General features: G+C 51.5%; 1 protein-coding gene across 5 annotated transcripts; it reads right to left on the bottom strand.

The window, feature by feature from the left end:
• Positions 1-431: 431 nt before the first annotated feature.
• Positions 432-15040, bottom strand: LOC122543580 (zinc finger protein 256-like). 5 transcript variants are annotated; one of them, XM_043682389.1, is made up of 3 exons: positions 14941-15040; positions 9397-10424; positions 432-1796 (listed from the first exon to the last, which is right to left on the bottom strand). In XM_043682389.1, the coding sequence occupies exon 3, from the start codon at positions 1619-1621 to the stop codon at positions 692-694; it is 930 nt and encodes a 309-aa protein (XP_043538324.1). In that variant the 5' UTR covers positions 1622-1796; positions 9397-10424; positions 14941-15040; the 3' UTR covers positions 432-691. The 5 variants fall into 5 exon arrangements, with proteins under 5 accessions (XP_043538324.1, XP_043538327.1, XP_043538328.1 ...); XM_043682392.1 differs by lacking the exons at positions 9397-10424; positions 14941-15040 and adding exons at positions 2499-2624; positions 9255-9390; XM_043682393.1 differs by lacking the exons at positions 9397-10424; positions 14941-15040 and adding exons at positions 1906-1933; positions 9255-9390.
• Positions 15041-15409: the final 369 nt, after the last annotated feature.

Raw genomic sequence — 15409 nt, 5'->3', positions numbered from 1 at the left:
CAAATTCAAGTACCAACAGATTCAAGAACAGCCTCTTCCCTGTACCAACATACTCAGGAACAGCTTCTTCCTCGTGCTAACAGATTCAGGAACAACTCCTTCTCCATACTAAGAGATTCAGGAACAACAACTTCCCCGTACTAAACAGATTCAGGAACAGCTCCTTCCCCGTACTAAACAGATTCAGGAACAGCTTCTTCCCCATACTAACAGATTCAGGAACAGCTTCTTCTCCATACTAACATACTCAGGGACAGCTTTTTCTCCATACTAACATACTCAGGGACAGTTTCTTCCTCATTGTTTTCAGACTTTTGAACAAACCTCTCTCTCTCTCTCTCTCCCCCCGCAACTTCTCTGCAGCTGTAACATTGTATATTCTGCCCTGCTACCCTGATGCACTTTGTATGGCACGATATGCCTGCATAGCACACAAAACAACACTTTTCGCTGTATCTCGGTACACGTGACAACCTTAAAACATATCAAATCATAACATGTCTGAACCGGCTGAGAAAAATAACTGCAAGAAACACCATTGTCAGAGCAGCTAAATCATTGCAAGTTGAATGACTCAGTTGAACCCATCTTGTGCTGAGTAGAACAATCGGTCGCTCTCCCAGGTAGGGACTTGACGGTCTTTCTTCAGGCTGGATAAAGCAACAAATTCCGTTTCCGTGCTCAGTGGCCTCTACTCAGAGTGAAGCTGCTGGTGTCGCCGTAGGTGAGACGAGCGAGTGAAGGCCTTCCCGCACACTGAGCAGGTGAACGGCCTCTCCCCCGTGTGGATGCGCCGGTGCTTCCAGAGGGTGGACGGGTCGGCAAAGCCCTTCCCGCAGACCGGGCAGGCGAAGGGCCGCTCGCCGGTGTGGACCCGGCGGTGGGCCAGGAGGCTGGTCGAGCGGGTGAAGGCCTTGCCGCAGGAGGAGCAGGCAAACGGCCTCTCCCCGGTGTGCGCCATCCGGTGCTGCTCCAGGTCGGTGAGCCGGGTGAACTTAAACCCGCAGGCGGGGCAGGTGAAACGCTGGTCGCCGGAGTGGACCGGGCGGTGCTTCTCCAGGCTGGCCAGCTCGCGGAAGCCCTTGCCGCACTCGGAGCAGTTGAACGCCCTCTCCCTGCTGTGCACCCGCCGGTGCAGCCGCAGTTGAGAGGGCTGAGCGAAGGCCTTCCCGCACTCCGAGCAGCAGAACGGCCTCTCGCCGGTGTGCACCCGCTGGTGCGTGATCAGGTGGGACGATTGAGTGAAGCCCTTCCCGCACTCGGAGCAGCAGAACGGCCTCTCCCCAGTGTGCACCCGCTGGTGCGTGATCAGGTGGGACGATTGAGTGAAGCCCTTCCCGCACTCAGAGCAGCGGAACGGCCTCTCCCCGGTGTGGACCTGCTGGTGGGTGATCAGGTGGGACGACTGAGTGTAGCCCTTGCCGCACACGGAGCAGCGGAACGGCCTCTCCCTGGTGTGGACCCGCTGGTGGATCTCCAAGTGGGACCGGTGAGTGAATCCGTTGCCGCACACGCAGCAGGTGAACGTCCTCTCCCCGGTGTGAGTGCGTCGGTGAATCGCCAGGGCAGAGGGTGACAAAAATCCCTTCCCACAGTCCCCACATTTCCACGGTTTGTTCATGGCGTGGGTGGCCTTGCGTCTCTCCAGCTTGGATGATCAGTTGAAGTTTTGCCAACACTCCGAACCACGGTAAGTCTTTCCCCGGTGTGAATGATGTAATGCTGTTCTCAGAGTGTAACGATCAGTCAGTGCACTGGAACACTGTGACCCTTTCAGTCTCACTGATGTTTAAATCCTGTTGAAGCAGACACAGAAAAATTTTTATTTTTCATGATTTAAATGCTGATGGTACTCCACTCCAATGAATTGAGTGCCTCCATAAGATATCGATGTAATATTTGTACCGAGTGTGAATCCTCCCCTTCAATCAGCCTGTAAAAGGAATTTACACAAAGTTATCACTTTCAGTACAGGATAGAAATTCATATTACATGTATATGTAAAAATTGAGCATTAGAAATTCATATATGTATGTAAGTGTTATTGGAGTTCATATTGTGTGTGTGTTATTTAATTTTAAAAAGTGATCATTACACACTGTTTTTGATTAAAGATGCATACGGGATGTGAGGAGATCATTATTTCAGCAGGGATTTAGAATCTGACTACACAGTTGTTGGAATTGGGGGCGATAAATTGTTAGGAAATAAAATTGGATAAGCATTTGAAAGAAATATGCATCCTATTGTTGTGTAGAGTTACGACTGTCAAAAGACTAGAAATCATTATAAATGAAGCTCTGCAAATCACAAATGACGTGTCAAATATACACCAGTCTCAATTGTCTTATTAATTGACAGATTACTTAAATGAGAAACTACCCCATTAAAGTTGTGAACTTTAGGAAACAGGCCATTCTTTTAGCCAGAGGAAAACCTGTGGGGTGCAATGGGGGGGAAGAGAGACTCGCTGGAGGGAGGGAGGGAGGACAACTTACTTTAGCCAGACAAGTTCATGCATCAAAGCTGAGCCTGACCGCTCCCTGGATTCACTTCAGCTGCTGCAAGTGAACAGTCTTTCCCCCCTCTCTCTCTCTCACTCACTCCCAGGGTGAGAACCCAATCTGAAAAAGGAGGAGGGGGGACAAAAAAGACATTCACTCTGAAATTGACCTGGCGACTTCCGCGTTGTGACGTCCGCAATGGAACGCGGAGGCCCGCCTCAAGCCACCAACGTCGTCAGCTTCCACGCCCCTCCCTCCCTCCCATTGTTCCCTCATCGGGTCCAGCAACGAATGGTGTCCAGGGCAACCGGCTCGAGGCGACCGTCACCTCCTCCCACGCGACGGCGGGCTCCGGCTGCACTGCGCCTGCTCCGGACTGTCACCGCCCCGGGCACGCCCCCCCCTCCCCTCAGCCACAGTGCGCCTGCGCTGTTCGCTCAGGGGGTGAAATACTTGGGCATCTTCTGCAATCGTGACTTTCCTGCATAAAACGTTTCTCAGGCAAATAATCCTGTCCGAGGTCACACCTCTCTAATCTAATTACCACGGGGTGGAATATAGAGAGGTGATGCATTTATATTTGAAGGGAAATACATTCATTTTTGACTCAGAGTCTGGAATAATAAATACAGAGAACTGCCAAGGCTGAAGTTCTAACACGAAAGCAGAGATTGCTGGAGAAACTCAGCAGATCTGGTAACTCTGCTTTCACCCCACAGATGCTGCCAAACCTGTTGAATTCAAAAGGAATTGAAGTTCTGCTCAGGTAAAGGGGTATTCGCAATTGCTAGTGTTTCTTTCCCCCCCCCCCACCAAATTCTCCATTAAATTTCAAACGTGCAGATTAGATGAATTGCCCATGCAAAATTGCCCAGGGATTAGCCATGGGAAGTGTAGGGATACGGGGGGGGGGGGGGGGGGGGGGGGGAGAAGGGTGGGATGCTTTTCAGAGGGGTGGGTATGGACTAGATGGGGTGAATGGCCTGCTTCCACACAGGGGATTCTCTGATTAATAGTATGCATTTATACCTATGATATGATATGGTGAGCAATATTGTTGCACCTCACTAGTGCAGCACACTGGCAGTCAGAGAATCCATTTCCCAGAGACATTACAAACATTAAAAGATTTTCAAAAGCGTGCAGAATTTCCCAATCTGCCCATCTCTCAGAACCAGATTGACAGAAAGCACAGACTTGTTTTCTCAACTTAACACCAAATGGTCCTTTTTAGCCTTGCCAGGATGTGCTGTTCTTTAATTCCCCTCCAGATACTTATAGAATCATACGGCACAGAAACAGACCCTTCGGTCCAAACCATCCGTGCAGACCAGAGATCGTGTCTGGCGCCATTTGCCAGCACTTGGCCCATGTCCTTCTAAACCCATCCTTGTCATGTACTCATCCAGATGCCTTCTAAAATGTTGCAATTGTACCAGCCTCCACCACTTCCTCTGGCAGCTCATTCCGTACACTGCACCACCCTGTGTGAAAAAAGTTGCCCCATAGGTCTCTTTTATATCTTTCCCCTCTCATGTTAAACCTGTGCCCTCTAGTTCTGGATTAAGAAAAAGATCTTGGTTATTCACCCTCTCCATGCCCCGCATGATTTTATAAACCTTTATAAAAGGTCACCTCTCAGCCTCTGATACTCCAGGGGGGAAAAGCCACAGCTTATTCAACCTCTCCCTTTAACTCAAACCCTCCAGTCCTGGCAACATCCTTGTCAATCCTTTCTGACCCCTTTCAAGTTTACAACTTCCTTCCGAAAGAAAGGCAATTGGAATTGGACGCAGTATTCCAAAAGTGGCGTCACCAATGCTCTGTACAGGTGCATTGTGACATCTCACCTCCTTTACTCAAAGTGCTGACCAATGTAGGCAAGCACACGAAACGCCTTCATCACCATTCTGTCTACCAGCTATTCCACTTTCAAGGAGCTTTGAACCTGCACTCCAAGGTCTCTTTGTTTGGTAACACTGCCCAGGATCTTACCGTTAAGTGTATAAGCCCTGCCCTGGTTTGCCTTTCCAAAATGCAACACCTTACATTTATCTAAGGTAAACTACATTTGCCACCCCTTGGCCCATTTGATCAAGGTCCTGTACTTGGGAGATAATCTTTGCTTGCTTGTGGAAGATACAGGGTTGCTGATTTACTCTTATGAAGCAGTTGACTCGTTGATTAACAGCCACAGCTCACAGCAATTATAGAGTCCCACAGCAGAGAAACGGACAGTTCAGTCAAACAAGTTCATAATCCCAAACCAAACCAGTCCCATCTGCCTGCAGTTGGCTCATATCCCTCCAAACATTTCTTATTTATGTACTTATCCAAATATCTTTTTAATGTTGTAACTGTACTCACATCCACCACTTCCTCTGGAAGTTTATTCCACACACATGAACTACTCTCTGCGTTAAAATAAAATCACTTCTCGTGTCTTTTTTAAATCTTCTCTCTATTCACCTTAAAGATATGACTCCTGGGCAAAGATACCTTTATCCACACTCCTCATAAATCTCTATAAGGTCACCCCTCAGCCTCCGACGCTCCAGGGAAAACAGCCCCAGCCTGTTCAGCCCTCTCCCTGTAGCCCAAACTCATCAACCCCGGCAAAATCTTTTCTGAACCCTCTGAAAGTTTCACAACATCTTTCCCATAGCAGGGAGACCAGAACTGAACGCAGTACTCCAAAAGTGGCCTAACCAACGTCCTGTACAGTCGCAACACGACCAAGCAGCTGTGTAAACAGTACTTGGTGGGGAAACTTGGTTTTGCAAAGAGCAGCAAAGCCTGGGTGTTTAAAACAGTTATCATTTTTCCCCATTCCTGTCCAAAATATCGCAAAACAAAAATGATACGGCCTTTAATTTCTGGTGTTTCCCTAGACTGATGTGCCACAGTTCTGAAGTCATCCCCATGAACCAAATTCCCTTGTCTCTTTATAAGCAAATTGAGTACAGGTCTGATTATGTAGAAATGCTGCTGTATCTACTGCGGTAAGGGACAGCATAGAGGCTGGAAAACTACCTGCAGAACTTCGAATGAAAAATTCTTGACAGACGAGTCCTCAGTGTGATCTGGAGCGGTCAGTTCATGCTTAACACTGACTCAGACATACCCGGCAGAAGTGTTTCGATACAGAGTACAACAGCAGGGGGGGGGTCAGACGAATGAAATCGCGTCGCAAACCGTGACTTAAAAACTCAGAATGGTGCGAATTGTTTTATAATGTGGGAGCGCCCATTACACTCGGGGCCCCAGTTTAATAATGACACAAACCCAGGATGGACAAAGTCAGAAGTCACATGGCATCAGGTTATAGTCCGATAGGTTTATTTGAAGTCATGAGCTCTGAGGGTAGCTCCTTTGTCAGGCGAAATGCCTCACCTCGCCCCGAAAGCCTGTGATTTCGAATAAACCTGGTGTTGTGTGCCTTCTAACTTTGTCCGCCTCAGTTCAATGCCTCCACATCACTATTGGGCCAGGCTGCAAGCTCCAGCCAGGCAGCCACTCCCTCCCACGACGGCCTCTGGAGTCTCCTCCGGCCTCAGGACCCTCCAAGCGTCTTATTTTCTGAACCTCAACTGCATCGTTTGACCAACTGCCAAGCTCTGGGAGAGGGGGGGGGGGGGGCTCCCTTAACATCCTCCTTCAAGATAGGTCTTAAGATGCACTGTACAAGGATGCGCTGCAGAAATTCGCCAAAGATCCTCAGATAGCGCCTTCCAAACCCACGGCCACTTCCACCTAGGAGGACAAGGGGCAGCAGATACATTGGAACACCACCCCCCCTGCAAGTTCCCCTCTGAGATGCTCACCATCCTGACTTGCAAATGTATCGGCCATTCCTTCACTGCCCCCCCCCCAGAAATGAATTAAAAGCAAAACAAAACAAAATTAAGCTCTTGGGCCAAGCTTTGATCATCCATGAAGCACCCTCGGGAGGTGACAGGTTCCATAGAAATGCAACTGTTGGCACTCCCCAACAGAAAAGGTCACACAAATATTTGCAATCCCAGAATGACCGCACACTGCAAGGTGGTCCATGGTTGGAAATCGTTCAGACGTGATTTACCAGATGAACACCGAGAATGGGCAGGTGGCTCTGACAAAGAGAGCCCTGAACAGGTCAGGCTTATGTCTGCTGAAGGTCAAGAGCTGGCCCAACTGGGATGGGGAGGTCTTGCCAGAGCACGTTGGGAGAGGATGTTTCCCCTTGTGAGAAATCCTAGAAAGGGCAGCCTGGTGGCTCAGTGGTTAGCACTGCTGCCTCACAGCGCCAGGGTCCCAGGTTCGATGTCAGCCTTGGGGCGACTGTCTGCGTGGAGTTTGCACGTTCTCCCCCCTGTGTCTGCGTGGGTTTCCTCCACAGTCCAAAGATGTGCCGGCCAGGTGAATTGGCCACGTTAAAAATTGCCCGTAGTGTTAAAGGAAAGGGCAGCCTGGTGGCTCAGTGGTGAGCACTGCTGCCTCACAGCGCCAGGGTCCCAGGTTCGATGTCAGCCTCGGGGCGACTGTCTGCGTGGAGTTTGCACGTTCTCCCCCCTGTGTCTGCGTGGGTTTCCTCCACAGTCCAAAGATGTGCCGGCCAGGTGAATTGGCCACGTTAAAAATTGCCCGTAGTGTTAAAGTGCATTAGTCAGAGGGAAATGGGTCTGGGCTGGGCCGAAGGGCCCGTTTCCAGATTGCAGGGAATCTAATCTAAACTAGGAAGGCGGTCACTGTTAACAAAAGGCACTGAAGCCAGAGACGAGGAGAAAAAAGTGGGAATAAAGTCTCCTGACTGTGGTTGAAACGTTTGGAAAGGTGGGGAGGGGGTGAAGGGTTAACAGGGTGAGGTGGGAATCTGGCGGAATCAGATCAGCTGCGATTGAGGAGGTTTGTGGGTCTGGGTGGTTCGAACCTGTTCCTAATTGCTGGGTTTGCACGTACGGACCTGCCGGTTTCCGTTCAGCGAGGAACCGGTCACAGTTTGAGCCCGAAAGGAGGCAATTGGTGTGTGATCGTCGCCTGAGGAGGAGGGTTTGAGCACAGGAGCAGGGAGGCTCCTGCATGGGGTGATTCCCATGAGACTACATCCGGGGAATAAGGTTCAGAATAACGTGTGGGGGGGGTGGGTTGGAAGACCGATCGGTTGGGACTTAACACCCACAGAATTCTATCTGGGCTCAACAGGGGAAATGCAGTAAGAACACCACCCCCCCACCACCATCACTGGCGAGTTGAGATAGTTTGGGTATACAAGGTAGGCATTCGGGTCTGACACGAGGAGAAATCTCTTCACCCCAGAGAGTGAACTGGCCTGTGGAATTCTCTCCCACGGAAAGCTGACATGTTTTCAAGAGGGCGTTAGATCCAGCTATCGAGCACGGAAACAGACCCTTCAGTCCAACCAGTCCGTGCCGTCCGTCAGCCTAAACTCAACCAGTCCCACCTGCCTGCTCCTGGCCCATGCCCCTCAGAGCCTTTTTAGTTCACGTACTTATCCAAATGTTTTTTCAACGCTGTACGTGTACCCACTTCCTCAGGAAGTTCATTCCACACGCGAACCACTCGAGTATAAAAACAAAATTACCCCTCGTGTCTTTTTTCAAATCTTTCTCGTCACATCGTAAAAATGTACCCCCTTAGCCTTGAAATCCCCCATCCCAGGGTGAAGACACCCGTCATTCACCTTATCTACACCCCTCATCATTTTACTGACCTCTATATGGTCGCCTCTCAACCTCCTACTCTCCAGTGTAAACAGCCCCAGCCTATCCAGCCTCTCCTGATAACCCAAACCCTCCGATCCCGGCAACATCCCAGGTAAGTCTCTTCTGCACCCTCGGCAGCTTAATAATATCCCTCCGGTAACAGGGCGACCGGAACTGGGTACGGTACTCAGAAAAGGCCTCACCAACGTCCCGTACAACCTCAACATGAAGTCCCGATTCCCATCATCAACAGTCTGAGGCAAGCGTGCGAAACGCCTTCTTAGCCACCCTGACTATATGTGAAGCAAACTTCAAAAGAATTATGTACCTGAACCCTTTGGTCCATTTGTCCTACAGCATTACCCAAGCCCCTACTTTTAACTGAGTCAGTAGTCTGTGCCTTTTTAGTTCTTAGGGTTAATGGAATCCAAAAGGTATGGAAGAGAAAGCGGGAACAGGGGACTGAGTTGGACGATCGGCCATGATTATATTGAATGGCAGAGCCAACTCCAAGGGCTGAATGGCCTACTTCCCCTACTTTATTTGGGGCCAGCACGGTGGCTCAGTGGTGAGCACTGCTGCCTCACAGCGCCAGGCACCCAGGTTCGATGCCAGCCTCGGGCGACCGTCTGCGTGGAGTTTGCACGTTCTCCCATCGTGCCTGCGTGGGTTTCCTCCGGGTGCTCCGGTTTCCCCCCACAATCCAAAGATGTACAGGTTAGGGTGGATTGGCCGTGCTAAATTACCCATAGTGCCCAGGGATGTGCACGTTAGGGTGGGTTGGCCGTGCTAAATTACCCATCGTGCCCAGGGATGTGCAGGTTAGGGTGGATTGGCCGTGCTAAATTACCCATAGTGCCCAGGAATGTGCAGGTTAGGGTGGATCGGTCGTACTAAATTACCCATAGTGCCCAGGAATGTGCAGGTCGGTTGTACTAAATTACCCATAGTGCCCAGGGATGTGCAGGTTAGGGTGGATTGGCCGTGCTAAATTACCCATAGTGCCCAGGGATGTGCAGGTTAGGGTGGATCGGTCGTACTAAATTACCTTATTTCTGATCCGAAGCAATTTTGACACATTCACTGTCATCTCCCTGACGCTAAACACAGTTGGGATAATTCTTCCGTTCTCTGCCTCGGAGCTCTGAGCCGATGAGAAAGCGAGTGACGGAGACACATTTCTTACACACCTCCAAGTGGACGTGACCCACAAGGGCCGAGTCGAAACCCCTCCCCACGGTCAGTCGTGATCCACCTGGTGTCTCAGAAGGTGGGAGGAGCGGGTGTACCCCTTCCCGCACACGGGGCAGGTGAACGGCCTCTCCCCGGTGTGCACCCGCTGGTGGGCCTGCAGCGTGAACGCCCGAGTGAAGCCCTTGCCGCACTCGGAGCAGGCGAAGGGCTTCTCCGGCGTGTGCACCTGCTGGTGCTGCAGCAGGGTGAAGGAGCCCGTGAAGCCCTTGCCGCACACCGAGCAGACGAACGGCCGCTCCCCGGTGTGGGTGCGCTGGTGCTTCAGCAGGTTGGACGAGCAGGTGAAGCCCTTGCCGCACGCGGCGCAGACGAACGGCCGCTCCCCGGTGTGGACCCGCCGGTGCTTCTGCAAGTCGCTGCTGCTTTTGAAGGCCTTGCCGCAGTCGGCGCACTTGAACGTCCTCACGTCAGAGTGGACCAGCTGGTGCCTCAGCAGGTTGGACAGACGGGAGAACCCCGTGCCGCACTCGGTGCAGGTGAACGGCCTCTCCCCGGTGTGCGCCCGCTGGTGGATCCCCAGCTCAGACGGATAATTGAACTTTTTCCCACAGAACCCGCATTCCCAGGGTTTCTCTGTGGCGGGGGTGCCCTCGTGTCGCTCCAGGTTGGACGGTCAGTCGAAGCCACCTCCACACTCAGAACATGTTTTTTTTTTTTTTGCGGTTTCCTTCCTCCTCTGTGAACGATGTGACGTTTCTCAGGCTGCGCCAAAGTCTTTTCCACAGTCGGTGTGCCGAAACATGCTCACTTTGGGTGTGAAGGCCAAATGCCTGAAACGTCGATTCTCCTGCTCCTCAGAGGCTGTGTGCGCATTAGTGCCTTTCCAAACACAGATATCTTAAACCTTCTCCCGTAGACACAACAAACATTTCTCCTTCCACATTCGAAGGCCCCAATGATCTTCAGCTCCCGACAGATTGAGTGAATCAGTCAGATGCTTGGTTTCCGTCTCCCACGATTTCCTCTGTAAAAAGAGTCGAGTGTCAGGATCATGATCGTTGCAGGACAGAAACTCACAACAGGAAATTCTAGCTTCTACAAAACACTCTTTCCTCCCTCTGCACTTCTGAACCGCCGTTCGGTCGAAGCAAGCTGAATTCAGTAACGGAGTCCCGAGATAAGCGAAGGCAGCCTCTCAAACTAAATTCAATTCTGGTCTCCCTGCTTCAGAAAAGATGCCGGGCAACTCGAGAAGGTGCAGAGAAGATCTACAAGGATGTTGCCAGGGTTGGAGGTTACAGAAAGAGGTTGGGCAGGCTGGGGCTGTTTTCCCCGGAGCGTCGGAGGCTGAGGGGTGACCTAATGGAATCGTAAGTGGCATGGCCAGGGTGAACAGCGAGAAGGGTAGAGGATTTCAAAACTGAGAGGACACAGGCTCTAGTTTTGATGATGAGAGGGGAAAGATTTAAAAGGGTCCCCGAGGAGCAACGTTTTGATGCAAAGGGTGGTGCGTGTCATACAGTCATGGAGATGTACAGCATGGAAACAGACCCTTTGGTCCAACTCATCCATGCCGACCAGATATCCGAAATTAATCTTGTCCCTTTTGCCAGCACTTGGCCCATATCCCTCCAAACCCTTCCTATTCATGTCCACATCCAGATGCCTTTTAAATGCTGTCATTGTACCAGCCTCCACTACTTCCTCTGGCAGCTCATTCCACACACGCACCATCCTGTCATACAGTCATGGAGATGTACAGCATGGAAACAGACCCTTCGATCCAACTCATCCATGCCGACCAGATATCCCGAAATTAATCTTGTCCCTTTTGCTAGCACTTGGCCCATATCCCTCTGAAACCCTTCCTATTCATGTCCACATCCAGATGCCTTTTCAATGCTGTCATTGTACCAGCCTCCACTACTTCCTCTGGCAGCTCATTCCACACACGCACCATCCTCTGTGTGAAAAAGTGCCCCTTAGGTCCCTTTGATATCTCTCCCCTCTCACCCCAAACCTAGGCCCTCTAGTTCTGGACTCCCCCTACTCTGGGGAAAAGACTTTGTCTATTTATCCTAACCGTGTCCCCTCATGATTTTATAAACCTCTGTAAGGTCACCCCTCAGCCTCCGACGCTCCGAGGAAAACAGCCCCAGCTTGTTCAGCTTCTCCCTATAGCACAAACCCTCCAACCCTGGCAACATCCTTGTAAATCTTCTCTGAATCCTTTCACGTTTCATAACATCCTTCCGATAGGAAGGAGACCAGAATTGCACGCAATATTCCAAAAGTGACCTCACTAACGCCCGGTACAGCCACAACTTGGCCTCCCAACTCCTGTACTCAAGCTGCCAGAGGAAGTGCTGGAGGCTGGTACAATTGCAACATTTAAAAGGCATCTGGACAGGTACACGAATAGGTCGGGGTTGAGGGGGATCTGGGCCAAGTGCTGGCAGATTTCGGCTATCTGGTCAGCATGGACGAGTTGAAAAGTGTGGCTCTGGAAAAGCACAGCAGGTCGGGCAGCATCCGAGGAGCAGGGGAGTCAACGTTTCAGACAGAAGCCCTTCTTAAGGAATGTGGAGGGGGGAAGGGTGAGATAAGTAGGGGCGGGGGGGTGGGGCTGGGAAGGCGATAGGTGGATGCAGGTGGGGAGTAATTGTGATAGGTCGGTAGGGAGGGTGGAACGGATAGGTGGGAAGGACGATTGACAGGTTGGACAGTTCAAGAGACAGAATGGGACTATGTGGCGCCGATCATTTAGCCCCACCATTTTGGTTCTAAACTGTTTTGGGACTCATTACTTTGGCGCTGAGCTGTTTGGGCGCCAATTCAGAATTTAAAAAAAAAGTCTTGCTTGGTTAAAGGAGAGAGGACGACTAACCACCCGATGTAATTTTCTCAACTAGCAACACAATTACAACCAGCAATGTAATTTTCTTAGCTAGTAGTTAACGTCCGGCCGGAGACTGTCGCCGGAAACGGAAATGGAGAGGTCAAGAACAGGGAGGCAAGTGTCCGAGATGGACCCAAGTGAATTCGAGGGCGGGGAGGAAGGTGTGGGCGAAGTCGGTGAACTGCTCCAGTTCAAACTTGGTGCAAAATTAGGGGCAGCAGATTTACAACAAAACTGAGAAGGAACTTCTGGGCGGCACGGTGGTCAGCACTGCTGCCTCACAGCGCCGGAGACCCGGGTTCAGTTCCCGCCTCAGGCGACTGTCCGTGTGGAGTTTGCACGTTCTCCCCGTGTCTGCGTGGGTTTCCTCCGGGTGCTCCGGTTTCCTCCCACAGTCCAAAGATGTGCGGGTCAGGTGAATTGGCCGTGCTAAATTGCCCGCAGTGTAAGGTGAAGGGGTAAATGTAGGGGAATGGGTCTGGGTGGGAGGGTCGGTGTGGACATGTTGGGCCGAAGGGCCTGTTTCCACACTGTAAGTCATCTAAACCAAAGGGTTGTGAATCAATGGCGTTCCCTTCTCAGTGAAGTGGTTGAGGCTCCCTCAGTGAATGTTGTTAAAGCTAACTGATTTGGATGTGAACATAAGAGGTAAAGTAAGTAAGTTTGCTGATGACACCAAAATTGGGAGGTGTAGTGGACAGTGAAGAAGGTAATCTCAGATTACAACGGGATCTTGATCAGATGGGCCAATGGGCTGACAAGTGGCATATGGAGTTTAATCTAGATAAATGTGAGGTGCTGCATTTTGGGAAAGCAAATCTTAGCAGAACTTAATGGTAAGGTCCTGGGGAATATTGCTGAACAAAGAGACCTAGGAGAGCAGGTTCATAGCTCCTTGAAAGTGGAGTCGCAGGTCGATAGGATAGTGAAGGCAGCGTTTGGTATGCTTTCCTTTATTGGTCAGAGTATTGAGTACAGGAGTTGGGAGGTCATGTTGCAGCTATGCAGGTCTTTGGTTAGGCCACTTTCGGAAAGCTGTTGTGAAATTTGAAAGGGCCCAGAAAAGGTTTACAAGGATGTTGCCAGGGTTGGAGGATTTGACGTACAGGGAGCGGCTGAACAGGCTGGGGCTGTTTTCACTGGAGGGTCAGAGGCTGAGGGGTGACCTCAGAGATTTATAAAATCATGAGGGGCATGGATTGGATAAATAGACAAGGTCTTTTCCCCCTGGGGTGGGGGAGTCCAGAAACTAGAGGGGCATAGGTTTATGGTGAGAGGGGAAAAATATAAAAGAGACCTAAGGGGCAACTTGTTCCACGCAGAGGGTGGTACGTGTATGGAATGAGCTGCCAGAGGATGTGGTGGAGGCTGGTACAATTGCAACATTTAAGAGGCATTGTGATGCTGCGTCGCGGTCACTGTGAATCCCCTCAGACCCACGCGCTTTTCAGGATGTGTCGCCCCAAATCCGAAGGGTTTCGAAATTCCCTTGAGCTACAGGGAGGGGCTGAACAGGCTGGGGCTGTTTTCCCTGGAACGTTGGAGGCTGAGGGGTGATCTGATAGAGGTTTATAAAATCATGAGGGACATGGATAGGGTAAATAGACAAGGTGTTTTCCCTGGGGTCGGGGAGTCCAGAACTAGAGGGGCTTAGGTTTAGGGTGATAGGGGAATGATGTAAAAGAGACCTAAGGGACAACTGTTTCACGCTGAGGGTGGTACGTGTATGGAATGAGCTGCCAGAGGAAGTGGTGGAGTCAAGTAGAATTGAAACATTCAAAAGGCATCTGGATGGGTACATGAATAGGAAGGGTTTGGAGGGACATGGGCCGGGTGCTGGCAGGTGGCACTAGATTGGGGTTGGGATATCTGGGTCGGCACGGACGGGTTGGACCAAAGGGTCTGTCTCCCTGCTGTACTCGGTGACTCTAAGACAGATACGTTCTTGAACAGTAAAGGAATCCGGGGCTGCGGAGAGAGAGGGCGGGTAACTGGAGCTGAGGCCATGAAAAGATCAGCCGTGTTCTTATCGGATGGTGGAGTTGACTCAAAAGGGCCTGTGCCCGAAACGTCGAATCTCCTGTTCCCTGGATGCTGCCTGACCTGCTGCGCTTTTCCAGCAACACATTTCCAGCTCTGATCTCCAGCATCTGCAGACCTCACTTTCTCCTTACGCTCTATGTGTTGTGATGTAACGGTGCAACTCCTTCCAATAACGACACAAGGGGCAGCAACCTCTCGCCCTGATTAAACACATTGGCCCCTGGACTCCTCCATTAGCTGCAAACCTGGGAGAGTTGATGAAAATTGCTGCTGGGACCACTGACATGACGCCGGCGCTAGGACCCCGTTGGGCGGCTTGAAATCCCATCCCCGCCCCGCCCCGCCCCCCTCTGTTACGTCACTCAAGGCGATCGCACATGCGCACCGCATCTCCCCGCGGATCCAAGATGGCGGCCGCTCAGCGTGAGAGCCGATTCTCCCCCGGATAAAGGCCCCGGGATTTCTCCCCACCCCCTCCCCCCACAACGCGGGAGCCTCAGGTCGCCAATCGAGGCCAGGGGTGTTGAGCAAGCGTTCACAATCCCTGCCGGCCCCGCCCGCCGCCTCCAGCGCTCCCCGCGCGGTCCCGGATCCTCACCGCCTGCGGAAGAGCGAAGGATCGGCGCGTCCGCTCGGTGTGATCGCCGTCGCTGCGCACGCTGGGTGGGACTGCGCCTGCGCACGTCCCTCCTGTCGCCTGCATAGGCGATATTCACCACCGCGGGGGATGGTGGGTAAATGCCCCGCCATTAGTGCCTTTATGTTTGTGCCGTGATGCGTGAAGCGGAGACGGAGGTGGCAGTCAGTGAAATTAGGCGCGTAATTTTACCAGAGTACCTGCAACGTCACGGGCAGGAGTTCCTGAAGTGTTTCCACGAGAATATTCTGCAACATATTTTCTTCATCAAGGGGATTTGGGCTTTGCCGGCTGGGCAGCACTTAATCGCACATCCCTACTCATCCAAGAGGAGGTGTCAGTTGAGTTGCTTTGTTGAATTGACGCAGTCCACTTGGTGTAGGGACACTTACAATTCGGGAAGGGGGTCCAGTATTTCGATTCAAAAGTG

This window comes from Chiloscyllium plagiosum, chromosome 44, assembly GCF_004010195.1.
Source record: "Chiloscyllium plagiosum isolate BGI_BamShark_2017 chromosome 44, ASM401019v2, whole genome shotgun sequence".
NCBI classification, from domain to species: domain Eukaryota; kingdom Metazoa; phylum Chordata; class Chondrichthyes; order Orectolobiformes; family Hemiscylliidae; genus Chiloscyllium; species Chiloscyllium plagiosum.
Note: the sequence above shows the minus strand (reverse complement) of the source record. Positions and strands in the feature narration are given on the sequence as shown.